The sequence below is a fragment of the Sesamum indicum genome, linkage group LG2 (assembly GCF_026168435.1).
Source record: "Sesamum indicum cultivar Baizhima isolate 11 linkage group LG2, ASM2616843v1, whole genome shotgun sequence".
NCBI classification, from domain to species: domain Eukaryota; kingdom Viridiplantae; phylum Streptophyta; class Magnoliopsida; order Lamiales; family Pedaliaceae; genus Sesamum; species Sesamum indicum.
Genome location: NC_142658.1, coordinates 813656 through 841505, shown reverse-complemented (window position 1 = coordinate 841505; position 27850 = coordinate 813656). Strand labels below are relative to the sequence as shown.

The following is a 27850-nucleotide window of genomic DNA, read 5'->3' as shown; positions in this document are numbered from 1 at the left end:
AGACATCTCTAATAGGAATAATACAATCTAGTCTGGCTCATGGGCCGGTATTTTTTAATATTTATCCAAATCTACAATTATCAATGTCTGATGTGAATATACTCGATGTATTAACATTGAATGTGAAAACCCATGGATATAATTATGCACCTGGGTCAGAATTAATATGTATATGTTATAGAATATACTATAAACTTTTCCAGATACTTAATCCTAATTGTAAGACACATGATAATAAAACTCTTGAACAAATAGTATTCTTTGAAACAAATTTACAGAATTCAAGGATTAGTACTAGGAGTTTCCAAAATATTGGATAATTGAAAAGGAGGTCCCATTAGAAGTAATACTGAGAGTATGTATACAAATATTCTACAAAATCCGAAAGAAAATGTCATAATAGATTTTGTTAACCAGTCAAAAAATTTAAGAAGCAGCTCTTCAAGATATTCTAATATGTATTATATATCACCAGTAGAGGTAATAACCCCATCCAGAGCATCCACATCCCAAATCAGAGAAGAAATTAATTTAAATAACTCAAATTATGATAAGGTTGAAAAAATAAGAATACAACCAAATAATATTGTTAAAAGTTCTTCAAGTTTTTTCCAAAGTTCTTTAGCAGTTTTTTCTTTTCCAACTTTTCTAATTACAGAATCAAACAAATTAAAAATAATAGAGGAGTAGTCATATTCATCATTTTCAAACTTTTTTATCATCATAAATGTTATCAGCGTATTTTTCATCCATAACTTTAAAAAACTTTTGCTGTATTAAAATTCATTTCGTTTTTTGTTGCCATATTGAACAATTAGTCTTACCATCAAGAGGTTGTAAATTATAGACAACCATATTAACAGAAAAAAATAATCACAGAGCACAAGGTAATAAGCAGAAAAAATTTATAGAATATAACATTATAGAGTGCAGAATAATAACAGAAAGGTCAAGAATTTAATAACAGAGAATTGAGGGAACCTCAGCTACCCCTCAAACCAGATATCTATCGGCTTCAGGGAGCCCGACCAAGCTAGGGAAATAGCAAGGATTGTTCTTGATTAGAGGATAATAAGAAGTATTAACAGATTAAGAAATAGATATCACAGTTAATATAGAGTTATGGATTAGTAACGATTTTACCGTTTGAGTGCGATAGAGCCAGAGACTTAACCTAGGCTCTAATACCACTGTTGGGTATATGATGAATACCAGGCTCCAGCAAAATATTATGGACACTTGAACTAAATTACAGATATCACTGGGTTTACCGATCTATGAATTATAAGAATAAAGAATCAGAATAATATAGATCTAAATCTAAAATTAGAAATCTGAAACAATATCACAATATAGACAAGGAACAGAATTAGTATTTAAAGTGAGCGCGAGAGAGAGAGAGAGAGAGCGAGAGAGAACAACAGTTAGGGATTAGGGTTTAGGTTATGAGAGAAAGTGAGAAAGATTTAGTATTTAAAGTAGTCGGACCGGGTCAAACCCAGTGGGGTAAACCGAGTGGGTCACCCAAAGTGGAGTGGGCCTAGTAGTTGAAGCCATCTAGTGAGATGGGCCTAGACCATTTGGGTTTGGGCCATACTTTTATTTACAATTTTCACTTTAGACCAACTCCAAGATGACGAATCTTAAAAAAGGCTTTCATCACATCCTGAATACTCCGGAGCCCTGAGAGATATGTGCAAAAAGGACAAGAGTATGTCAAGACAATTTTTTAATCATGCTTATGCTAGGACTGACACTCAACATGTCATCCACATAAAGTACAAGAAATAGAGGAACGTGATTATCGTACTTAAAGTATAGACAAGGATCATAGGCGCTATTTTGGAATTTTGAAAAATGAATGAAATGATCGAATTTCTTATTCCATTGTCTAGGAGATTGTTTTAATCCATAAAGTGATTTTTTCAGTAAGCACACATAATCTGAATTTTTTGTCATTAACAACACCACAAGGTTGACTCATGTATATTTGTTCATCCAAATTTCGATGCAAGAAAGTAGTTTTAACACCCATTTGTTTGAGGCCAAGATGTGACGTATATCTACTGTACCAAGTTTGGAGGAAGATGGTTAAAATATATACTTTCTTCTGTTTTGGTATAGAAACCGAAAAGAAGATCACAAACGTTAGAATATATGTTCTGATCAGAATCAAGCTCATATGCTCTAAAAAGAGGGAAAGCACAGAATTCTTTAGGTATTTCTCACTTATTCTACAGCATGTGGACTTTGTTACACAAACTCATTACTTGTAATTCTCAGTATTTCATATATTTTTGGAGATGAGGAGTTTATGTATATGTGTGGTTTCAAAGGAGAGGACGTTGCCAGTGTGGTGCAGTGACAAAAAAAAGGTGGAAAGAATAGAGAAAATTAAGAGGAAATAGATAAGAACGTTTCTCTTGTGTGAGTCCTTTAAAAAATTTGACAAGTTTAATGGAGCAGGCTGGCCTGATTTTCTTGTCTGTTTTTGGATCAATAGCATTTTATGTGGAAATTTGAAATTGATGCAGGGAATTAGTGTGCCTTCCGCATGGAATGGTTGACTTACACAGGAAATTAGTGCCTTTGCAATTTCATGGAATTTAAAGACCTCTTGGAAACCAGGCAAAAAAGATTGGATGGGAAATTAAAATTTCATCTCAACCAGCAACGTGGGATTACATTTTCTTGGAGAAACATTCCTTTTACATCTTTTTGACTATGACTTCAAAATTCTAAGGCGCCTAACTTTTAATATCAAAAAAGCTAAAATACTAACAAACTATTCTAATTGACAGTAGACAAAACTCCTCATTTGTCCTCGAGAGCCTCGTATTCAGAATCACTTGAACTCATCAGGTGGATACTGGTGCGTACAATTAGGAAAAGCTCTTGTGTTGAGAACTTGAGTTCGTCTTCAATAGCGTTAGGTGTTATACGGAAAACCATTACCCTCAAGTATGTTGACTTCCAATTGCAATCTTTCGATCTGATGTTAGCCTGTAAAAATAAAAAAGAAAAGAATGAGAAAAACATGCAATCTCTCTACATACTCGTCCATGAAGGCGCTGAGGTGTTTAGAGTCTTCATTTGGTTTGCAATATGTGCTTACTTGAATAACCTCATGTTCCTAAGAGGTGTGTGGGTGTTCAAAAGATTGCTGTAAGAAACTTAAATATTAAACTAAACATACATTGGCTGGCACAAAGGATGCACCTTGACAACATTTAAAACCAAATGATAACCTATGTAACTACACATTTCTCTCTCACTTTTCTTACTGAATAACAAGTCCATGTTCCTATTTGTTTCCTCTATGTCAATTTTTTTCTCATATCTGAAAATCAAGTAAAGTTTAATGCCATTGCATGTTCCCTTTGTAAACTTTAAAAACCAAAAGTCCCCCGATTTCTATTATTAAAGCTCTACGTTCTCACCATTATAATCTAGAAAGAGTGGGAATACAATCTTTTGAGGCCTTAGAGAATACTGCGGACGCAAGTTGGAGAGTTGAAGCCTAAATTGGAGAACAATTCTCCACTGATGTTGCAAATTTATTCTCAATTATTCTTGTGTTAAGTTTTGTTCCAAGATTTGCTTTTTTAGAAATTTTTCGTTGTCATTAATTTAAAATTTTGTACAAATTTTACGGAACACCATATTTATTCATGTTATTGACAGATGAAGTTTGCAAGTGCCCCACAACAAAGTTTGCTAGAAAATCGTCATTGTGCAAACCACAACTTATTTTACTTGTAAACATCAATAATAAAGCATCATATACTAAAATATTGAACGGTTGTCTACATGCCAATTTAATTAATCTATTTTTCAATTTGGTGTATATTTATACTGACAAATGTTAATATAGTTAATAATGTCTCTTGTTAATTAGCGTCTTCAAAAACTTATAAAATATTTAATACAAATGCGACATTTCATCCGTTTAATCAAATGAATGATTTTGAAGTACTTTTTATGATTATAAAAGCTATTCATATTTAGTTTCATTACAACAAAAATAAAATATGATTTTTCTTGGAGGTCTAAGTATGCGACCATATCATGCACTTACAGAAAAAGAATTATTACATAGATTTTATACTTCATTACTTATATATTTATAGATACAGATATATAGTGATTTTTTTTTAAAAAAAGTAAATTAATTGTGCAATCTAATCTCATGCTGATTTGAAAACAAAAGAGTTGATTTGAAAACAAAAGAGTTGATGGTGGAAGAACATTTTTTCATACTAGCAATTGGACAAAATTCATGCATATGCAAGAAAAAAGCTTGTAGTAAATTCACTATTTTAGAAAACAAAAGCATTTGATAAGACAAAACAAATTTGTGAAATATAGACTATAGTTAAATCCTCAAATGCAAATCATATGATTTCTCATGTATGAGACTATTATAGTTACCAAAACTCCATGTTCTTTAAAATCGTTTCACAATTTTGCAAATTATATATATTGACAAAGACGTACCAACTACCAAATCTCGGTGGAAAAATGGCATGTAGACAACCATCCTATATTTTGATATAGTATTCCATTATCAAAGTTCACAAATAAAACAGTACATGATTGAACAATAAAGATTTTCCAACAAAATTTTATGTGATACACGTGCAAAGTCGAAGATGTCAACAACATGAATAAACATGATGTTTGTGTATAATTATACAAAATGATAAATAAATGACATCAAAAAACTCCAACGCAAGCCCATGAACAAAACCCAACACAACGAATAAACCAAGATAAATTTACAAAAACAAATGGAGGTTCGTTCTTCAATTTAACACTCAACTCTACACTTGCATCCTCATATTCTAATATGGCCCCAAAAATTGCAATTCCTATCTCTTCCAAATTACAACGATGATAACGTTGAACTTTTCACAGAAACCAGACAGAGCTTTAGGTTTTTAAGTTTACAAAGTATAAAAGCAATGGTTTCACCTTTATCTTGACATTCAAATATGGCAAAAAAAATTGACAGAGAAGAATGAACATAAAACATGACTTACTTTTCAGTTAGAAAAATAGAAAGAGAAAAATATAGCCACACCGGCCACCATTAAGCTCAAAATATTGTAAAAATACATACTTTTTGTAGCCCATGTGTGTTTCAGTTTATTATTTAAATTTCCTACTCAATCCTTTTGATTCCCCACACAATTCTTAAGAATATGAGATTACTTTAGTTCGCACAAAATTGACAAACCAAATTTAGACTCCAACCCTCAGCCTTCTAATAATGAGTGTAGATCACCTATACTCACTCACATGCTTCACTTATACAGTCGAATAAATGCATGTTACACATAGTACCGAAAAATGATTTCTCATGTAAGTTGATAGCATTCTGTAATTGCATGCAATATGTGTTATGACTCGCAGGGAAAAGAACAAGAAAAAAAAGAAAAGAACAGATATTGCCTTCATATCACATAGTATGCATTAAAACAGAATTGTAAAGAAACTGAGATATGAAAATCATAATAGTAGGAAATAAAAACTTACTTATGGCTTAGAATGTGACGCATATGTTGATTGAAGTCAAGCTGTCACTACATGACTTCCCATTACCTTCGAGTAGTTGTAACACATAATGTTGGGTGTTTTGCTACCCTTTTCTGCAAACTGACTGAAGAGGGTTATCAGATATTTTAAGGATGAACCTCAGGAGACTAAGAGCAGGCATGCTGCTCCTAACCTACTGGCATGCATGAATTGGGGCACATTTTGAAGGTCTAGGACAACAAAATAGAAAAGTATCCAGCTTGAGTGCAGCAAGCAAAAGAATCTGCAAAATGTTTCACCGTACCTCCCCTCGATGAAGGCATTCCTTTAGAGCATTTTTTTGAGGAGACCACGACATTCATGTGTATAATTTTGCAAACAATAATGAGTAATATTCATTTCATATTGATGACACAATTATATAGGTCTAATCAAGGTTCAGAAATGCAGTCAACACCAGGGCATCAAATTTATACACACTCAGTCATACAGATAAATAGTTAATTGGCAAGCTTCCAGTAACATAAATAAATCTATGTGAGTAGGCAAAAGGATCTACATGCATATATACATACCTTATATAATATATATCTATATACCTATACATATATATATGTTGAGAGAAAACAATTCAACAAAATTCTGAAATACCTTGACAGCCAGAGTTCGAAACGAAAATATTGCAGGTGCGTCTACACCATTCAGGTGAGCCTTAACCTCTGGTATACCTGAACCAGCAGCAGCCTTTGGTGCTACCAAACCAGTGACCAAACTTGATAAAAATGTCAAGCCAAGATTTGAAGAAGCAAACACAATGAAAGCAACAACAAACCTGTCCACACATTTAAACCTGATAAATATACATGAGTACACACATATACCATCACGACAAAATTGGGCAAGGAGACAAGGGAGTAGGGAAGAAAAATGTAGCAATCCCCAGGTTGGGGCATCAGTCTAGATCTGAGCTAAATAACAGAATCAAAGATCTCAACCAAATATGAAGAAGACCTTTTCCTTTCAGTTCAGTCTACAGACATACAAAAATGGAGCAATTAGTAATGCTAAAAGATATGCATATGAAAAGGCATGATGAAGAAATCAATAACCATAGAAAGGTTTAACTGAAGCTCAACAAGATAAACATATTTCAGAAGCATGTGAACTTAAAAAACAAGAGTTTTTCTTACTTTCTAGCCAACATCATATTGGAGGTTATAACAAACTTCACACCAGCTATATTTTCAATGGCAAGGTTGTTGAGGAACCCAAGGAGACTCACAATAACTCCAATAAGAAAACAAAGTGTCCACTTGATGAATATATACTGAAATATATCAACTGTTCCCATAGTCCTCTAGTCTTGCTTGAAAAAATCATTCTCAATAATCCTGCTAATAAAAACTTCACTTCAGTTAGATGGCAAAAGCTGTCTGATGACTAAAAGCCAAAGGACAAGCAAAAGGGACAAGAGGTAGATGATTCTCAAATCAATTTCCCTATTAAGGTAGGATCAGTCTAAAATTGAACACGATTTATGTCCACTGGATTAATGGATAACTCAGACAAAAGGCTAAGACATGTCTATATAATCAAGTACATAGAAAACAAGACCTCGTTGACCATGAAAAATCACAGGTGGAGGACTGAAATTCGTCAACCATAAAATCATTTCGAGAGCTATATACAATCTAACAAATTTGCCAAGAGCCAACTTCATCCACAATCAATGGCAGTCGGCCCATAGAACATGGTTTTAGTGCTAGCCTAACCATTGATTAGCATTAAGAATAAGTGAAATTGGCAAAACGTCATATACATGACTGGAAGAACAAGTGCAAAATGTACAATTCAATTGTATTCACACATTATAAATCAAATACATATGATAAGCTTTAAGAATGATTGAAAAATATAAACTAAGGTAATTAGAAACCTGGGGATACAATGAAAGTGCCATCTTCTTCATTTTTCCCAGAAGCTGTAGATGCACTGGAGCCTGACAATAAAAAACACTAGAATATTTCCGTCATTTTTTAATAGAACCACAAGGCAGCAGCAATATCATATTTAATTCACTGCAACCAAAAAGAGAAAAAAGAACCATATCTAATTCACAACAATTTGACGACCGACTTTTCTTTAACCAAAGATGAAAGTAATAGAAAAACACATCCATGAAAACAGGGAAATGAAAAGCAGAAACGACAGTGAACATCCTTTCAAAGGAAAATTAGAGATAATGGCGTAAAGTCTTGTAAACAACACCCATTCGTTTGTGGATATTTCCAAGATTTAACGTCACCACAAGAAAACATGGGGGGCAAAAAAAAACTAAACAAGAAAAGGGAACCGGTTGTTTCATCAGACTAAGAAACCATGAGGCACAATGTACTCGCAATTGCAAACCCTGCATAACAGAACTAAAAACAAGAAAGTGGGTTCATATTCAAGACCTCCCTAAAAAGCAAGACGCGAGTAATATAAGGAATTAAAAGCCAAAGAATGGTGGAATCTCCACTCAAAACTTGAAGAAAAAAATTCAAAACCACGGAAAATTTTCAAGAAACCCCAAAAAAACACCAGCCACATATGTACCTGAATCTTGATCTTTCGATTTCCAGTTGAATTCGTCCTCTGGGACTAATTGAATTCTTGCATTCAACAATTCTTGGTAAAAGAAAAAGTGTCGAGAAGAAGAAGAACAGAAAAGAAGTTGTAACTTGATGATTCAAGAAATCGATTTCCTGGAATTCTTCCTCTAGGACTAATTGAATTCTTGGTAGAAGAAGAAGAAGAGAAAAGAAGTTGTAACTTGATGATTCAAGAAATCGATTTCCTGGAATTCGTGCTCCGGGACTAATTGAATTCTTGGTAGAAGAAGAAGAAATGAAAAGAAGTTGTAACTTGATGATTCAAGAAATCGCCCTGTGGCTGTATCTCACCAAAGTCTGAGACATTATATAGGGAAGACGGAAGCAGCAGTTTCACAACGGCTAGTAGACTAACAAAGTAAAAGTTGCTATTTCATTAACTAACGCGTACAAATTCTAATAACAACTCTTAAAGACTGAAAAATACAACAATGTTGAAAAAGCGCTCTTTCACTTAAAAAGTTGTTATCCCAGCTTCAGCAACTTCTACCATCCTTAGTCTCCAGGTTGCTGTTCATCATCGTTCAAGCTGCTTCTGTGCATTATTACAGTAGTGAAAGAAGACAATATTTCTTTGCACCAACGCAATAATATATAACACGTTACATATTTCTTTATTAAAAAAAAACTTGCTATAATAATTATTATCTAGGCAAAAATTATGAAAAGATGGAAACTTAAGTTTATTTGAATCTTATTAAAAAGTCGATATTATATCTTAAATTATAGATATAATATGTATAATCTTGCGCAATGTATTATCTTGTATATAAATAATTAATTATATATATTGAAAATATAAATATTAATATATAATGTTATATTTAATATGACATACATAAATATTATGTTATATTTTAATATATATATATATATATATATTTGTATTACGTTATGCTTTTTTTAAATTGACAAGTCATTCACTTATGATTTGTTTTATCTATTTTTGAGTTTTATATTTATATCAGGATACATACTATGCATTATGGAATCTATTTATTATTTATAAATTTATGTCAAAATTTAGTGATTTTTATGAATTAATCTAATAATAATGATAATGATAATAATAGTGATGGTTGAACAATTTTAATTATTTTAATTATTATTTTATTATATATTTAATGAGATAAAAAAATTTAATCAACAATCACGATATATAAAAATATAGACACCCGATTCACACCAAATTTAAATATATATAAGACCGTGTTCGTTGGAATGGGATCAAACAACGATCACCGAACATGTTTGCCGTTGATTCGTCTCCGTCCGATCGAATCTCGATCTTAGAAAACTTCCATCAGACTAGTCTCTTCAAAACGATTCTAACGAAGCCGGCCTCACTCAATTTGGTAAAGAATTTATAGAGATATGAGGATTTTAACAAAATCTTATTGCCGGCGACAAGATGGTTGGGGGGTGGGGGGCGCAAGGGGGTGGATGGGGTAGTTAGTTTTTTTTTAATATATAACAATAATATATTTTTAAAATATTAAATTATTTATATATAATATAACTTAAATAATTTGTTGAATCTAGACTTTTTATTTTTTTAAAATCTAACGGTTGAGATTAATTGATTAGATTTAACGATCAATATTTGATAAAAAACGATCCAATGGTCATTAAAATAAGAAATAATATATATTAAGTAAGGGTATAACGATCATTTTTTAAAAAATTAACACAGTTAGTTGGATTTAACAGAGAAGGGCGATTGACCTGAGTTTTACAAAACTAATAGGAGCTTTAGCCTATTCTAAAAACAGGGATTTTTTTTTTTTTTTTTTTGCAGACTTTTTAAAATATAGAGGGGTTTTATGCATTTTATCCTAAAAAAAAGTCCCCTGTAAATAGGGGTGGGGTTGGTGCATAAAAAAAGGGCACAAGGTAATAAGTAGACAAAATTGATAGAATATCACATTATAAAGTGTAGAATAATAATAGAAAGGTCAAGAATTTAATAACAGAGAAATGAGGGAGCTCGACCAAGTAGGGGAAAATAGCAAGGATTGTTCTTGATAAGAGGATAATAAGAAGTATTAATAGATTAAGAAATAAATATCACAATTGATATAGAGTTATGGATTAGTAACGATTTTACGTTTGAGTGTGATACAGCCAGAGACTTAACCTAATCTCTGAAACTTACGTTCATTTGAATCTTATAAAAAAGTCGATATTACATCTCAAATTATAGATATAATATGTATAATCTTGTATATAAATAATGATATTTATTGAAAATATAAATATTAATATATAATATTTAAAAAAAAAAAGGAGAGCAGGATTTGAGAGGAGAGGGTCGGAATGGGATGGGATTTGGAGCAAATTATAATTACATATATCACTGGATTTACAGATCTATGAATTACAAGAATAAAAATTCAGAATAACATAGATCTAAATCTAAAATTAGAGATCTAAAACAATATCACAATTAGACAAGGAACACAGTTAGTATTTAAAGCAAGTGCACACTCACGAGAGAGAGAACCACAGTCAGTGATTAGGGTTTGGGTTATAAGAAAAAGTGAGAAAGAATTAGTATTTAAAGTAGTCGGACCGGGTCAAATCTAGTGGGGTAAACCGAATGGGTCACATTATCTAGGCAAAAATTATGAAAAGATGGAAACTTATGTTCATTTGAAACTTAAAATAAAGTCGATATTACATGAAATAATACAATAAGAACATAGTTCATTAGACAAAATTTTTATTTCAAGAAAACCCATTTCAATTTGATTTTATTTATTTGATTTTGTGGCAATGAAGAACTAGTTCCATAAAAGAGCACCAAAATAAAAATAAATAAATTTAAGAATGGACCCACGAAGGTAGAAAATCCAGAAAAATAGATGGAGGAAAAGAAAGGAAAACCATAAGACAGTCAAGCCAAACGACTGCCGATTGATCCAAGGGAACAAGGTTTTGGCTCAACAGCACAAGAATCAAACAGACTTGTATACTGCATCTGCGTGGCCTTGTGCACAAGCCTCGAGAAGTGCGACGCATGGGAGATCACGATCATCCCCTTTACTCGCATAGTATTTAGAAGCAGGTAGTATGTGTAGAGATCACTCCTGTGACCTCAAAATTCACACGAGAAAGGTAGCATGTGTAGAGACCACTTCTTGTTTCTGAAGTTTCAGTTTGTGGGTTATGACTAGTGTTTCAGTTATTTCAAGATTTCATGGGAATGATGAATTTATGACATATGCTGTATTTTTACTCGTCTCTGAGCATTCCTTGGAAGTTCAATCATTTTCGGTGATTTTTTGGGAGATTATGATGTGTTTTTCCCGTTCTGTATGGGGAAAGCGAATAGATTATCGATAGATGAATTAAAAATGAAGCCTTTCTTTATTTTTGGTGAAGAGATGAGAGGATTAGGATCGGATGCTTGGATATCTGTTTACACGTGAAATATATACATATATCATGAAATGGTTATGTCAGTTCAAGGTAAGATGGTCGTGGTCGTGTGATAGCTTTGTTGGAATTTCCTTCTTTTTCTTGTTTGATGGAATATTAGAGTATGAAGCAGTGAAAATGTATAGCTGAAAACAGAGACACACTCCAGATGTAGTTAGCTTTTGAAGACTTTGGTCAAAGTTGAGCTGTGTATACTTGTTCTTGAAAAGTATTTGTAACAGTCACCAATATCATAGCTAGCAAGGAGAGAAAATATAGTCTATTGATTCCATTCCATTTATGCGTAATTTAGGTAGTGTTATCTATGAGTTGACAGTACATTAATGGTTGATCAAAGCCGTTGTTGATGCAGTAGCTGGTGCTAGTTTAAAGAGACTGGTGTTAATGTAGATTCTCACTCTAAACACTGTTTTTAGAAAGTTTTCAGCACGTCTGTCTTCAGATTTTAATTTTCCCTTCACCTGAATTCAGGATTGTGTAGTACTTTACCTCTGCTTTGTTGCTTTTTAACAATATTTCACAAAGTATATGCTGAGGTTCTTTTGCAATTTACAGGCATGAATACAAAACCATTGGTCAGCAAAACTACTAGCTTGCTAAGGCTGGTAGAAGAAAGAATAAAGTTGAAAAGGGAGCTTGAAGAAAACCAAAAGAAGCAGCACTGGAACAAGGAACCACAAGATATTCTTGTTTCTGTACCTTATCTCCCAAAAGACTGCATTTTCGACATCATTGTCAGGCTTCCACTTGAATCCCTACAGACTTCGAGGTTTGTTTGTAAGTCGTGGTATGAGATTGTTAATAGTCCTACTTTCATTCATGCCCATCTACGACGATCAGATATTGGATTAATATTTTTGAGTCCAGTTACAAAGGGCCTCCCATCTTCCATTGTTGGAAACACTTCAGTGTCATCAGCCATGAAAATCAATTTTTCTGTTGAAGCCAAGGTCTCCGAACTGCAGTCTATGCCTGTACATCATTGGCCCCTTATTGACCCACCTCCGTTGTTTTGCATAAAGTTTCTGGAAATTAAAGATGGCAAGGGCACGATGAAAGAGTACAATATAACTTGTATGGGCCAAATTAGAGCAACATTCAATGGTTTGATTGTTCTTGATAACTGTATGAGGAGAAGAGGACTAATTGTCTTGAACCCTGTCATTAGGGAGCTGAAACCAATTCCATTGGGGACTAGGTCTTCCCCTGATCATGAATCATATGGATTAGGATTTTGCCATGAGTCAAAGAGGTATAAGTTGGTGCACTTGTTTCAGGATGACTTACGGTACATTGGCTGTGAGATTATGAACATTGAGAGTCGATCATGGAGAGTAGTGGATGGACCTCCCTCTGGATTGTTTGGTTGGTTGGGTTACCAACCAATTTTTGCTATAGCAGCTCTACATTGGGTTCCAAATGTTGATCATAACGAGTATATTGTATCAATGCCAGTGGATATCGAAAAGTTTGTGAAGATACCACTCCCAAACACTGGCGGAATTCATGATCGGATATTTGAAATGGGGGGATTTCTTGGTTTTGTGTCTCGTCAACACATGAACCAAATTGATGTGTGGATCTTGAGGTGTTTAGGTGGTGAAGGTTGGGAAAAGCAATATAGTATCAGTACAGTGGATTGCATGAGAGATTTGGTTCCAGTTTATTGTGTGGGAATTTATGCTGAATTAGTTTTCAGGTCCAAAGTCAATGACCTATATGCCTATGATCATCATTTGCAACTTTTGAGAAAGGTTGATGTGAACAAGGAAAATCATCCTTCTGTTTATAGTTATTTTCCTCATGTGAACAGTCTCATCTTATGGTGAATTTAGCTTAAGAGCGAGATCTCCTGTAACCATAGTCCTTAGGAATTATTTGATGCTGACAGAATGCCTGTCTTTGTTATATTCCATCATGGAGGGAAGAAGAAAATGAAGAAAAGAGGCGAGGTTTGTGCAAAATATCAACCCATGCATCATCTGCTCCTGCACCCTGCTTGCCAAGTTAACACTTAAGTTGTCTGTAACCGAATCACCTGTAAAATATATATTATATATTTTTTCTTGTTTGTTGTTTCTTTCATTTACGGTAATCTTGCCAATCATTGAATCTTTATTACCGTTTAATTACAGCATCAATACATAGATAGATGAACTGTTTGCAAATCGGGAAACAATCTTGTCACAAAGTGTATGAGATAACGAGCAACTGTCTTAACACTCTACAACTTTTATGCAAATGCTGCATTAGCAGGCTTGGGCGGATTGCACAGGAAAATGTTGAGTAGCTCGTCAACGCTAGTCACTTTCAGGTCTGGATATAATGCAGAAGCCTCAACATCGTTCTCCCCAAGCTGAAAGTTCGCTGTTACGCCCTTTACAAAGACACTGTGAAGGATGGAGATTGGTATATTCTGAGGATCTGGCAGAGCTGCAATAATAAATCAAGTAATCAGTATTTCATACTGTCAAATTTTTTTAAAAATATTCTCTCACACTACCTGTGTCTCGCTTTCTCTATCACACACACACACACATATCATGAATTAAGATACACACGGTGTCTGAATCTGGCATGTGGATGAAGTATCAGAATATCTCAGAGTTATACTTACTTTTTGAAAGGGTCACCATTTCTTCCTCTGGTAGATGAACCTTGTTAAATCTTCTCCCTGTTTTCTTCTCCCACAAAGAAATCAATCCAAGTTGTGATATCAAGTTGGCTGCTGGCCGGTATATCACCACACGGTTGCATGCTCTCGGATCAGCTGCCACTTTGATAGTGAAAACCCCAATGTCTTCTTCATAAACCAGCACAGCTAAAAACGAGCGAAAATGTCGTGCTTGTTATTAACTCAAGAAATGCGCAAAAGAGATATATGGTTAAAGTTTTCACCTTTGGTTTCGCCACTGCCATACACAGTGATGATCTCTTCTGTTTGCTCATAAGGGCGGAGCAAGAAGTTCACAAAGTAAGCCCCGAAGCAGTTTGCAGAAACAAAAGTGTAAGGGATGTTTGCTGCTTCTACGGCTCGTCTGATTTTCCTCTTCTTCTCAAGGAATGCTTCGAAAGGAGGCAACACACTCACCCTATCCTCTTCAACACCAAAGTCCGATGGCAGAAATCTCTAAGAAATGTAGCACTTAATTAGTGTCCGGATAGATCAGCATCAGTAATCTTTTCTTCTCGTACAAAAGAGTAGCATTATTCCTTACCTTAATATTACCAGCAACCTTGATAGCCTCAATGATTTTGAGCTGATCAAGAACTTGAGGATAAGCCAATGCAGATATGACCACATCAACCTCCCTAAGCAGCGAAACAAGCTTGTCGTGCTCGTCCATCGTTCCCTGCAAGCATATCAAGGCAAATTAACACGTAAGAAAAGAATCACATATGACCGTCCTCACACAGACATTAGCATTCGATCATTACATAATAATAATAATAAGAGGGATGGAGTGTACTTTGACTATGATAGCACCCATGGACTGAAGCTGATTGAGCATTTCAGTTTTGTGGGAATTAGGCCTTGAGAAAACATAAGTGGGATGTCCCAAGTTGATGCTTGCTTTCACTATGTAACTCCCAATGTATCCAGTCCCTCCAAATACAAGGATTTTGCTCTCGTTATTCTGCACTGCCATTGTTTTTTTTCCTGTCTTGGTTTCTCCTCAAGTCTTGTATGGCCTTTATAGTCACTGCAGTCTACATCTTTTTCTGTTTGGACACTGTTTTTAGGAAGTTATAAGGTACACACATAATCGGCACATTTTTTGCATTCGTCATGTTCCTTTCTCCAGATAGATTTAAATCCCAACAAGAGGTGTTAAATGAATTTCATTGAAACTGTGGCGCCCTCCACATTATAACAGTGGGGACATTTCCTAGCAGTACTGGAACTTATAGAAATGGGTGTCAATATTGTGTCCATGACATGACATTGGTATCAATTATTGTCAAAATTGTAGCTAATTTCAGGACAACTTGTGTGGCAGCAAAAGGAGATATATTCATAATGACCATGGGTCCGAAACTTCCTAGGGTTAATAATTCCAATATCGTTACATGTGTTTACCTTTTTCAAACTCTATTATTTATATTATTGGTCGTGAAATGTTGGGATGTATTTGACGTCTAAATTTAAAATAGAGTTTGAAATTTTCTAAATGTGCGATCCCTTTTGAAATAGGATTGAGTATACCTATAAATATAAATATGGTACTCTCAAACACCACAAGTAAAACTACAAGTGAATTGATCACATCACAATCTTCCAAAATACTTTTTATGCATACTTCTCTCCGTCTCTTTCTTTAGAGCATTAGCAAAGACTTCACATATTTGAAGCGTATAAACAAGTGGGTCACTCTAGTATCCAACAATTAAGCCAAAAAGACATATTTGTTAGAATTGGTGATCGTTAAGCCAACCAATTATTGGCTCATTGTCATTAATTTTAAATGATCTTTTTTCAAATAAAAATGTTAATATTAAGAATTGTTCTTTGGCCAACTTCATCTTATGTTTTATGCAATACTTGTACGCATTTGGTTGAAACCCTTAGATCATGATACTACAGGGTTGAGTTGCGCACAGATGGTGACCATGAAATGAACCTCTATGATTTGATCTAAAATGTTTCAAGTCGATGAATAGGTCGAAATAGGGCATTGGCCATAATTCCTTGGAAACTTACACTAAGTAATGCGTTCATATGACGATTGTCGCATTTAATAGAGAATGATGTGTGACGTTTGCATAATTTAGTGGATGCTTGATAAGGATTTATCAAGTTCATTGAGCCGGCTCGCAAAAGTTGTCATATGGAAGCCAATAAGGCATGATCGGTATGACTAGAGCTCCTTGGCTGCGATAGTACAGGAATTTGTCCTTTGACTTGAGGAGCCACAATAGCCTTGTGTACGGGGCGCCTGTATCTTGGTCATGACTGATATGGTTATGTAAATACGTGGTTACAAAAAAGCCCCGTATCAGTACATCAAATGGAGTGCACTAAAGGTTGGTGTCCTAAACAATACAATTGATTCCTTTCTGCGTGAGATTCGTGTTGGAGTAGCAAGGAGACGAGCGATTTGATCGCTAATTATAATATTATAGTGTAATTTAAACTTTACTTTTCCCTGCGTTTAACTTCTTGAGGCCTACACCAAATCGCTTGTTTATTTCTCCCAAAGTGGTTGGGAGAAAATAAAAAATTATTCCGACATCATTTAACAATATTATTTTTCTCTAGCAGAAGTTACAACTCCAAGCCTCCTCTATTTCGTCATTTGACCGAAAAATTTGTGCTCAATTATTTCAAACGTCAACTTTCAAGACATCTATAGAAACTATTCAAATGATTCATCCAATTCAAGATGTAAAAAAGAAGCAAATAAGAAGGATATTGCGAAAGGGGAATATGTGAGTCGATTTGCAGCTTTGGGGAATTTTGGGAAGATAAGCACCTCACATTTGTTAAGTCTAATGTTGACGATAAGGACTAAAAATGTTGAAAGAAGATGGTACTTTCGAGTAACCCAAAATATAACTCGTGAATAAAGTGGGACTAAAGTTCTTGTGATATTTTGGACCGACAAAAAATGTAATTTTTCCTCGTGATCTATTGTCAAGAGGAGCGCTGGATCCAGATACTAATGCTGCTACAGATTCACTCCATTCACATTTATGCGTTAAATATTTATTTTTGTGCACATACATTTATTTAATTATGTTGGATTTATTTCTTTATCCATTAATTATTGGGTTAAATATACTTAAACTTACTCTGAAAATATAAAGTTTCACTTTTGCCCAAAGAAGTTTTGAAATACACTTACACCCCCTCCAAAAATTTAATTTTACTCTTCATTAGGATGAAAAATGATGATATTATTAAAAAAAAGGTAACATTTTTAACCCTCAATTTAATATTTTCAAGTAATCATTTTGTAGTTATAAAGAAAAAGAAATGTAGTGATGTTAACATCACTCTCTTTATATAGATATATATTATACTTATCCCTTTATAAATACAAAAATATACTTCAGAATGTTAAATGGGGGGCTAAATTTAAAACTTTATGTAACTTTTTTTTAGCGTCAGCATTTTTCGTACAAACCTTAATAGAAAGGGGTAAAGTGTAGACAGAGAATTTTCAGATTAAGTGTAAGTATAATTTAAATTTTTTTTGGAAAAAAAAGTGTAATTTTAGATTTTAAGAGGGGTCTAATTGTAATTATCCCCTAATTATTTCCAGACTAGTTCCATTTATGCCTGTACGTCATTGGCCCCTATTGACCCACCTTCGTTGTTTTACATAAAGTTTCTGGAAATTAAAGATGACAAAGGCACGACGAAAGAGTACAATACAACTTGTATGGGCCAAACTAGAGCAACATTCAATGGTTTGATTGTTCTTGATAACTGTATGAGGAGAAGAGGACTAATTGTCTTGAACCCTGTCACTAGGGAGATGAAACCAATTCTGTTGGCAACTAGGTCTTCCCCTGATCATGAATCATATGGATTAGGATTTTGCCATGAGTCAAAGAGGTATAAGTTGGTGCACTTGTTTCAGGATGACTTAAGGTACATTGCTGCGAGATTATGAACATAGAGAGTCGATCATGGAGAGTAGTGGATGGACCTCCCTCTGGATTGTTTGGTTGGTTGGGTTACCAACCAATTTTTGCTATAGCAGCTCTACATTGGGTTCCAAATGTTGATCATAACGAGTATATTGTATCAATGCCAGTGGATGTTGAAAAGTTTGAGAAGATACCACTCCCAAACACTGGCGGAATTCATGATCGGATATTTGAAATGGGGGGCATTTCTTGGTCGTCAATGTAAAAGAAGGGAGTTGCAGCTACAGATTGAAGTAGCTTCAGCAGAGCAGAACTGAGATGGATGAAGATAATTCTCAATCGTGTTGTGAAGAATGCGCTTTTATTACTTGTTGTTGTTGCATTTTAATTTTCCTTTGATTAAACACTTTCACGCCTTTAGCAATACTAGTGCGATTTAGTTGAAGACAGTTGTTCTAGTGCAGTTTAGTTGAAGACAGTTGTAGCCCACTTATAAAGAAGAAAGTCTTCTTCTTCGTTGTAATCTTGACAGATAGAAATAGAGTGAAATACTTTCAGATTTTCTAACATTCCTTCAAGAACTTTTATTGTTCTCTTCTACAATTTCATGCTTCCGCTACGATACCAATTTCTACATGGTATCAGAGCCATCTTTTGATGGTCTCTGATCCGTTTCACAAAGAAATTCCACAACCAAATTTTCTTGAAATCAAGAAACGCATACAGAACAACAATGGCTGAGATTCCAGAAATTTTTAAATTGCAACCAGGAGATAATCCAGGTTTAAGCCTGGTGACTACGTTACTGGATAGATCGAGCTTTCTTTCTTGGAGCCGTTCAATAAAATTGGGATTGAAAGCGAAGATGAAACTGGGTTTCATCAATGGAGACATAAAGAAACCAGAAAGCAATGAAAGGGACTTTGAACAATGGATAAGAACTGATTCCATGGTTGCATCATGGATTTTAAACTCCATGACAAGAGAAGTAGCAGAGAGCTTCATGTACACAACCAGTTCCAGAGAATTGTGGACAGAACTAGAAAACAGATTCGGCCAAAACAATGGCCCTATGGAATTTCGCCTCAAGAAAGAACTTATTTCAACTTCACAAGGTTCCATGAGTGTATTAGCCTATTTCTCAAAATTAAAGAAGCTCTGGGACGATTTGGAGTGTGTTACACGAACGGAAAAATGCACATGTGGATGTACGTGTGGGGCAATAAAGCACAATGCAGAAATCAAAGGAAATGATCAACTTATTCAATTCCTTATGGGATTGAATGAGAAGTATGAGCATGTCAGAAATCAAATTTTGGCGATGGAGCCTCTACCGGACAACAATAAGGCCTACTCTATGGTTCTTAATGTTGAAGAACAAAAGGAGACGAATTCTATACAGACATACACCACATCAAACATGGCCATGCAAGCTTACAATAAATCGGATTTTTCAAGAAACTTTCAGAAGAGAAAGGTTGCTGCTGATAAGAAATCCTTGATATGTAAACACTGTGGGAAGTCTGGACATCTAAAGGAGGTGTGCTTCGAAATTATTGGATATCTAGAATGGTACAAACCATTCTTAGATCAAAAGAAAGCCAACATAGCTGCTGGAAACAGAATTGCAACAGCTCTCAAAACTCGAGATGAAAAGGTCAATAGCACCATGGATGATAAGTCTGTCACAGAACTCATAAGATCATAATTCCACAGACTGATTGAAGATATGAGGTCATAGAATTCTGCAGGTACACATGCTGAAAACTATGACTTCTCTGGTAAGTGTTCTGAATATGATTTCTCTAAAACTGAAAATTCTAACCTATGGATTATTGATAGTGGAGCCACTGCCCATTTGTGCAATGATAACTCTATGTTTGATCATGCTAAAACTTATACACAGAATTCTCATATAAGGTTAGCAGATGGTACTGAACACAAGGTCAAATTCACAGGAAATATTAAATTGAATGCCAAACTAACACTTGAAAATGTATTGCATGTTCCAGGCTTAGAATTCAATTTATTGTCTGTAAGCAGATTATGTAGTTGTACCTCAATAACCTTTGAATTCTCAAAATTTCATTGTATCATGTAGAACCACAAAACTAAGGAGGTCATTGGCATAGCATGCTTAATAGGGAAACTTTATGTCCTCAAAACTAAGTCATTTCACAAGAGGTTTATAGATGACATACTGTGTAAATACAGAAATGCAAGCCTTACTGTATCTATTGTTCAACCAGAAATATGGCATAGAAGATTAGGCCATTTATCCCATGATGTATTGATTCATACAGGTTTAATTGACAAGAATAGAGCTTACAAAACCTTCTGTGATGTATGCCCACAGGCAAAACAACAGAGACTTCCCTTCTCTTCTAGCAATACTAAAAGTGATGCATGTTTTGATCTTATACATGTTGATATATGGGGGCCCTATAATGAATACTCTATCTCTAATTGTAGTTACATGTTAACTATTGTAGATGACCATAGTAGATGCACTTGGATATACCTTATGCAACAGAAATCCCAAACTTTTAACTTGCTAAAGGAATTCCATAAAATGACTTGGACTCAATTTGATAAGAGGATTAAAAGGATTAGAACTGACAATGGATCAGAATTTTTAAGTGAACAATGTCAAAGTTTTTTTAAGGAAGAAGGTATAATACACCACACCACTTGCACTTACACACCACAACAAAATGACATTGTTGAAAGAAAACATAAACATTTATTACAAGTTGCAAGATCTTTAATGTTCCAAGCCAATATGCCTAAGATGTTTTGGATTGAAGCTTTGTTAACTTCTACTTATATCATCAATAGAATACCAACACCTGTATTAAATTGGAAAACCCCTTATGAGTTGTTAATGCACAAATCTGTCAATTACACTAACCTTAGAACATTGGGGTGTTTATGCTTTGTCACTAATATTTTACCTCATAAACTAAAGTTTGACACAAGAGCTATAAAAGGGATTTTCTTGGGATATGCCCCAAATCAAAAGGGTTATAAGATATATGATGCAAACAGAAAAATTATTATTGTCTCTAGGGATGTGGTTTTTAAAGAGGACATTTTTCCTTTTGTTGATAAACAAAGTGATCCTATATCCTGTCATGAATCTTTAATGAATTCTAAATTTGATACTAGTTATTTTGAAGAAGAAAATGAAACCTTAGTACCAATAATAGGTGACATAGAAAGTAATACTTCTGATAATATAGAACCTGAACAAAACTCAGAAAACCTTGGCATAAGAAGATCAAATAGGCAGATCACTAAACCTACTAGATTACAGGATTATGTATGTTCCTTTAGCAAAGATCAGAATGACATCCTCTCTGTTAAGCTTATTAATGACATGAACACATGCATGTATGCCACTAATAACTTGCCACAGGAACCTAAGACTTATGATGATGCCATTAAGTAAAGACAATGGATAGAAGCTATGCAGACAGAAATAGAGGCCTTAGAAAATAACAACACTTGGGACATTACTGAATTACCCAAAGGAAAAAAGGCTATAGGAAGCAAATGGGTGTACAAACTGAAACTTAAGCCTGATGGTAGTATAGACAGATACAAAACTAGATTAGTAGCAAAAGGGTATAACCAAATTGAGGGCATAGACTACATTGATAGCTTCTCTCCTGTAGCCAAAGCTGGCACCATTAGAATCCTATTAGCTGTTATATGTAAAAGACATTGGTTTCTGCATCAACTTGACATTAACAATGCTTTTTTGCATGGATTCATAGAAGAAGAAATATACATGCATCCTCCTGAGGGATATGAAGTTCCAAAGGGACATGTTTGTAAACTGAAAAGATCCCTTTATGGCCTAAAAGCAAGCATATAGACAATGGAATTTGGAATTTACAAAGCAATTAGAAAAGATTGATTTTGTTCAATCTAAAATTGATCATTGCTTATTCACCATTGTCACAAATACTGGTTTCTTTTGTCTTTTGGTATATGTTGATGATGTGCTGCTTGCAGGACCATGTGAGAAAACCATTACTGATTTTTAGGTAAAATTACATGAGCTCTTTACTATAAAGAATCTAGGAAAGGCCATATTCTTCCTTGGTTTGGAAATTGGCAGGAATGATGCTGGAATGATCATTACTCAATGCAAATACATAAAAGAAATTGTTGCTGATACTGGGCTTACAAAATGTAAAGCTACAAACACACCATTACCAGCAGGATTAAAGCTAAAGGCAGGTGCAGGAAAACAGCTTGTCAGGCCAGACTCCTATAGAAGACTATTGGGTGGATTGTTGTATCTAGGCTTTACCAGGCCTGATATTTGCCATGCTACCCAACAACTAAGTCGGTTTATGCAGCAACCATGTGAGGATCATTGGAATGCAGCATTACACCTAGTCAAATACTTGAAGGGAACAAAGCATAGAGGACTGTTTTTTAACTCTGAAGACAACTTCAATTTAGAAGCATTTTGTGATGCGGATTGGGCCACCTGCAAGGAAACTAGGAGATCTCTAACTGGATATTGTATATTTCTAGGAGGGAGCCTAATTTCATGGAAGACAAAGAAGCAAACTACTGTTGCAAGATCTACGGCCGAGGCTGAATATAGAAGTATGGGATCTACCACTTGTGAACTTATATGGATTCATAGCCTACTTAAGGATTTAAGGATTGAGGTTCCTTTACCTATTCCCTTCCATTGTGATAATCAAGCCGCATTGTATATAACAACAAATCCTGTATTCCATGAAAGGACTAAACACATCGAAATAGAATGTCATATAGTGCGTGACAGATACAAGGAAGGATTTATAGCACCTGCACATATTGCCTCCAAGGATCAACCAGCTGACATCTTCACCAAGATTTTACCTAGCTCAAAATTCATGTCATTAATCTCCCAGCTGAACTTAGTGAATATTTTGATAAGTTCAGCTTGAGAGGGGAGTGTAAAAGAAGGGAGTTGCAGCTGCAGATTGAAGTAGCTTCAGCAGAGCAGAACTGAGATGGATGAAGATGATTCTCAATCGTGTTGTGAAGAATGCGCTTTTATTAGTTGTTGTTGTCGCATTTTAATTTTCCTTTGATTAAACACTTTCACGCCTTTAGCAACACTAGTGCGATTTAGTTAAAGACAGTTGTACTAGTGCAGTTTAGTTGAAGACAGTTGTAGCCCACTTATAAAGAAGAAAGTCTTCTTCTTCGTTGTAATCTTGACAGATAGAAATAGAGTGAAATACTTTCAGATTTTCTAACATTCCTTCAAGAACTTTTATTGTTCTCTTCTATAATTTCATGCTTCCGCTACGATACCAATTTCTACAGTCAACACATGAACCAAATTGATGTGTGGATCTTGAGGAGTTTAGGTGGTGAAGGTTGGGAAAAGCAATATAGTATCAGTACAGTGGATTGCATGAGAGATTTGTTCCAGTTTATTGTGTGGGAATTTATGCTGAATTAGTTTTCAGGTCCAAAGTCAATGACCTATATGCCTATGATCATCATTTGCAACTTATGAGAAAGGTTGATGTGAACAAGGAAAATCTTCCTTTTGTTTACAGTTATTTTCCTCATGTGAACAGTCTCATCTCATGGCAAATTTAGCTTAAGAGCGAGATCTCCTGTGACCATAGTAATTATTTGATGCTGACAGAATGCCCGTCTTTGTTATATTCCATCATGGAGGGAAGAAGAAAATGAAGAAAAGAGGCGAGGTTTGTGCAAAATATCAACCCATGCATCATCTGCTCCTGCACCCTGCTTGCCAAGTTAACACTTAAGTTGTGTATAACCGTATCACCTATAAAATATATATATATATTTTTTCTTGTTTGTTGCTTCTTTCCTTTAAGGTAATCTTGCCAATCATTGAATCTTTATTACCGTTTGATTAAAGCATAAATACATAGATACATGAACTCTTTGTAAATCGGGAAACAATCTTGTCACAAGTGTATGAGAAAATGAGCAACTGTCTTAACTCTCTACAACTTTTATGCAAATGATGCATTAGCAGGCTTAGGCGGATTGCACAGGAAAATGTCGAGGAGCTCGTCAACGCTAGTCACTTTCAGGTCTGGATATAATGCAGAAGCCTCAACATCATTCTCCCCAAGCTCAAAGTTCGTTGTTACGCCCTTTACAAAGACACTGTGAAGGATGGAGATTGGTATATTCTGAGGATGTGGCAAAGCTGGAAGAATAAATCAAGTAATCAGTATTTCACACTGTCAAAATTTTTTAAAAGTATTCTCTCACTCTACCTGTGTCTCGCTTTCTCTGTCTCACAAACTCACATATCATGAATTAAGATACACACGGTGTCTGAATCTGGCATGTGGATGAAGTATCAGAATATCTCAGAGTTATACTTACTTTCTGAAAGGGTCACCATTTCTTCCTCTGGGAGATGAACCTTGTTAAATCTTCTCCCTGTTTTCTTCTCCCACAAAGAAATCAATTCAAGCTGTGATATCAAGTCGACTGCTGGCCGGTATATCACCACGCGGTTGCATGCTCTCGGATCAGCTGCCACTTTAATAGTGAAAACCCCAATATCTTCTTCATAAACCAGCACAGCTAAAACGAGCGAAAACGTGGTGCCTATTATTAACTGAAAAAATGTGCATTGAGATATATGGTTGAAGTTTTCACCTTTGGCTTCGCCACTGCCATAGACCGTGATGATCTCTTCTTTTTGCTCATAAGGATGGAGCAAGAAGTTGACAAAGTAAGCACCACAGCAGTTTGCAGATACAAAAGTGTAAGGGATGTTTGCTGCTTCTACGGCTCGTCTGATTTTCCTCTTCTTCTCAAGGAATGCTTCGAATGGAGGCAACACACTCACCCTATCCTCATCAACACCATACTCGGATGGCAGAAATCTCTAAGAATTGTAGCATTGGATCAGTGTTGGGATATATCAGCATCAGTAATCTTTCCTTCTCCTACAGCAGAGTAGCATTATTCCTTACCTTAATATTACCAGCAACCCTGATAGCCTCAATGATTTTTAGCTGATCAAGAACTTGAGGATAAGCCAATGCAGATATCACCACATCAACCTCCCTAAGCAGTGAAACAAGCTTGTCGTGCTCGTCCTTGTTCCCTGCAAGAATATCAAGGCAACTTAAACACGTAAGAAAAGAATCATATATGACCGTCCTCACACAGACATTAGCGTTCGATCATTACATAATAATAATAATAATAATAAGAGGGAGTGTACTTTGACTACGATAGCACCCATGGATTGAAGCTGATTGAGCATTTCAGTTTTGTTGGAGTTAGGCCTTGAGAAAACATAAGTGGGATGTCCCAATTTGATGCTTGCTTTTACTATGTAATTCCCAATGTATCCAGTCCCTCCAAATACAAGGATTTTGCTCTCGTTCTTCTGCACTGCCATTTTTTTTTTCCTGTCTTGATTTCTCCTCAAGTCTTGTATGGCCTTTATAGTCACTGCAGTCTACATCTTTTTCTGTTTGGACACTGTTTTTAGGAAGTTATATGGTACACACATAATCGGCAGGTGTTCCTTCCAGATCGATTTAAATGCCAAGAAGAGGTGTTAAATGAATACCATTGAAACTGTGGCGCCGTCCACATTATAACATTGGGGACATTTAACCGAACTTATAGAAATGGGTGTACAATATTGTGTCCACGACATAACATTGGTATCAATTATAGTCAAAATTGTAGATAATTTCAGGACTATTAGTCTGGCCACAAAAGAAAATAAATTCATAATGACAATGGGCCCGAAACTTGCTAGGGTTAATAATTATAATATGGTTACATGTGTTTATGTATTCCAAACTCTATTATTTATATTATTTATCGTGGGATGTCGCGATAAATTTGACCTCTATATTTAAAATAGAGTTTGAATTTTCTAAATGCACGATCCTTTTTGAAATAGGATTGAGTATACTTATAAATATAAATATGGTGCTCTCAAACAATACAAGTGAAAGTACAAGTGAATTGATAACTACACATTCTCTCAAAATACTTTTTATATATACTTTTCTCTGTCTCTTTCTTTAGAGTATTAGCAAAGACTTCACATATTTGAAGTGTATAAATAAGTGGGTCACTCTAGTATCCAACAAATAAGCAAAAAGGCATATATGTGTTAGAATTGGTGATAGTCAAACCAATTGTTGGCTCATTGTCATTAATTTTAAATGATTTTTTTCAATAAAAATGTTAATATTAGAATTGTTTTTTGGCCAACTTCATCTTATGCTTTATGCAATACTTGTACGCATTTGGTTGAAGCACTTAGATCATTATACTACAGGGTAGGGTTGTGCATAGGATGGTGACCACGAAATCAACCTCTATAGTTTGATTTAAAATGTTCCAAGTTGATGAATCGATCGAGATAGGGCATTGACCATGATTCCTTAGTGTTAGTTATAAACACTTCAGCGGAAGCTCGTAAATTCCTAACTCAACAAGCCAAGATTTACAACAGTAATGATAAATATACAGAAATAGATAAACAACAGTAAAAGAACACAGTAATACATCGGCTCAGAGAGCCACAGATCCGAGGTAGTCACACACGGCCATGAGAAAGGTCGGCAACCACAATAACCACCACGGTTGCTCCTTCTTTTCTCACCAAGAGAGACTCCCTATTTCGTTCACTCAGAACTGAAAACACGAAGAGGATTAGACAACCACTAAGGTTTCAAGATCACAAAGATTTTAGAGAGTATTTTTCGGGGTTATATGAAACGAGAATGAGAGAAGAAATTTATAGAGATGAGAGAGGAATGAAAATGGCGGTGGTGTGCCTTCCCAATGCCATTCGAAAGCCATTTTTGAAGAACCAGAGAGAAGGAGAAGTTAAGGAGCCGGTTTGAGAAAGAGGAGAAGAGATGCAGCCGTTGTGAATTGAGAGAAGAGAGGGGAGAGTGAAAAATGATTTTAAGGTTAGGGTTGAGTGTATTATAAACTAACTGGGTTGGGTACAAGAATGGACTGGGTCGGTTTATGGGTTTGAGTGAAATACTTGGGCCTTGGTGATAGAAGGGCCTTTCGGTGGGGATTGGGTTTGGGCCTTCCAAAATAATTAGTCATGGGTCACATTCTTTCACACTTAGAAACTTTCAGTTCATATGACAATTGTCACATTTTATAGACAATGACACAAGACGTCAGCACACTTTAGTGGATGCTTGATAAGGATTTATCAAGTTCACTGAACTAACTCACGGAAGTTGTCATATGTAAGGTAATGAGGCATGATCGGTATGACTAGAACTCCTTGGCGGCAATAGTACAAGAATTTGTCCTTTGACTTGAGGAGCCACAATAGCCTTATGTACGGGACGGTTGTATCTTGGTCATGGCTGACATGGTTACCAAAGACTTTGTATCAGTGCAGTCGGAACATGCATGAAGGTTGGTATGTTCCAAGAAAGGATACATTGTCTATCATGAAATGATAGTGATCTCTTATGTTTTCTATGTTGTATACTCTTCAGAAGTCCGTGGCCGCGGCTGCCAATTAAATAGGAAAATCAGTTTTCTATGTTGTTTGAGGAGACATACAAATAGAATAGATACATAGATATCAAAGTCAA

At 35.0% G+C, this 27850-nt stretch overlaps 4 protein-coding genes and 1 pseudogene across 16 annotated transcripts; 2 read left to right on the top strand and 3 right to left on the bottom strand.

The window, feature by feature from the left end:
- Positions 1-2638: 2638 nt before the first annotated feature.
- On the bottom strand, positions 2639-8494 carry LOC105175856 (putative chloride channel-like protein CLC-g). Of its 12 annotated transcripts, XM_088875779.1 has the most exons (6): positions 8137-8494; positions 7475-7537; positions 6729-6929; positions 6190-6370; positions 5539-5662; positions 2639-3003 (listed from the first exon to the last, which is right to left on the bottom strand). In XM_088875779.1, the coding sequence occupies exons 3-5, from the start codon at positions 6887-6889 to the stop codon at positions 5642-5644; spliced, it is 363 nt and encodes a 120-aa protein (XP_088731905.1). In that variant the 5' UTR covers positions 6890-6929; positions 7475-7537; positions 8137-8494; the 3' UTR covers positions 2639-3003; positions 5539-5641. The 12 variants fall into 12 exon arrangements, 1 of the variants encoding a protein (XP_088731905.1); XR_016062900.1 differs by having other exon boundaries at positions 5539-5658; positions 6190-6929; XR_016062901.1 differs by having other exon boundaries at positions 5539-6370; positions 6821-6929.
- A 2544-nt stretch (positions 8495-11038) lies between these two features.
- On the top strand, positions 11039-13718 carry LOC105175846 (F-box protein At5g49610). Of its 2 annotated transcripts, none has more exons than XM_011098470.3 (2): positions 11039-11259; positions 12189-13718. In XM_011098470.3, the coding sequence occupies exon 2, from the start codon at positions 12191-12193 to the stop codon at positions 13460-13462; it is 1272 nt and encodes a 423-aa protein (XP_011096772.1). In that variant the 5' UTR covers positions 11039-11259; positions 12189-12190; the 3' UTR covers positions 13463-13718. The 2 variants fall into 2 exon arrangements, with proteins under 2 accessions (XP_011096772.1, XP_011096763.1); XM_011098461.3 differs by having other exon boundaries at positions 11039-11309.
- Positions 13719-13730: 12 nt separating this feature from the next.
- Positions 13731-15370, bottom strand: LOC105175838 (eugenol synthase 1-like). Its single transcript, XM_011098448.3, has 5 exons — positions 15104-15370; positions 14852-14986; positions 14532-14763; positions 14251-14454; positions 13731-14066 (listed from the first exon to the last, which is right to left on the bottom strand). Exons 1-5 carry the CDS (start codon positions 15281-15283, stop codon positions 13867-13869), a joined length of 951 nt encoding a protein of 316 aa, XP_011096750.1. The 5' UTR covers positions 15284-15370; the 3' UTR covers positions 13731-13866.
- A 2145-nt stretch (positions 15371-17515) lies between these two features.
- On the top strand, positions 17516-23999 carry LOC148788911 (uncharacterized; annotated as a pseudogene).
- A 108-nt stretch (positions 24000-24107) lies between these two features.
- On the bottom strand, positions 24108-25856 carry LOC105177589 (eugenol synthase 1-like). The gene is made up of 6 exons (XM_088877503.1): positions 25831-25856; positions 25477-25481; positions 25223-25356; positions 24903-25134; positions 24624-24827; positions 24108-24441 (listed from the first exon to the last, which is right to left on the bottom strand). The coding sequence occupies exons 1-6, from the start codon at positions 25854-25856 to the stop codon at positions 24242-24244; spliced, it is 801 nt and encodes a 266-aa protein (XP_088733629.1). The 3' UTR covers positions 24108-24241.
- Between the last annotated feature and the right edge of the window lie 1994 nt (positions 25857-27850).

Bases quoted from the DNA above. Each gene is read 5' to 3' on its own strand.
- LOC105175856 (XM_088875779.1), bottom strand. From the start codon at position 6,889: ATGGGAACAGTTGATATATTTCAGTATATATTCATCAAGTGGACACTT. The intron at 6,371-6,728 runs GTAAGAAAAACT...ATGTGTGGACAG, and splicing joins AATATGATGTTGGCTAGAAA to GTTTGTTGTTGCTTTCATTG. The intron at 5,663-6,189 runs GTATTTCAGAAT...AACCCTCTTCAG, and splicing joins TTCGAACTCTGGCTGTCAAG to TCAGTTTGCAGAAAAGGGTA.
- LOC105175846 (XM_011098470.3), top strand. From the start codon at position 12,191: ATGAATACAAAACCATTGGTCAGCAAAACTACTAGCTTGCTAAGGCTG.
- LOC105175838 (XM_011098448.3), bottom strand. From the start codon at position 15,283: ATGGCAGTGCAGAATAACGAGAGCAAAATCCTTGTATTTGGAGGGACT. The intron at 14,455-14,531 runs GTGAAAACTTTA...GCTCGTTTTTAG, and splicing joins TGGCAGTGGCGAAACCAAAG to CTGTGCTGGTTTATGAAGAA. The intron at 14,067-14,250 runs GTAAGTATAACT...TTATTATTGCAG, and splicing joins AATGGTGACCCTTTCAAAAA to CTCTGCCAGATCCTCAGAAT.
- LOC105177589 (XM_088877503.1), bottom strand. From the start codon at position 25,856: ATGTGGACGGCGCCACAGTTTCAATG. The intron at 25,135-25,222 runs GTAAGGAATAAT...TACAATTCTTAG, and splicing joins GGGTTGCTGGTAATATTAAG to AGATTTCTGCCATCCGAGTA. The intron at 24,442-24,623 runs GTAAGTATAACT...TTATTCTTCCAG, and splicing joins AATGGTGACCCTTTCAGAAA to CTTTGCCACATCCTCAGAAT.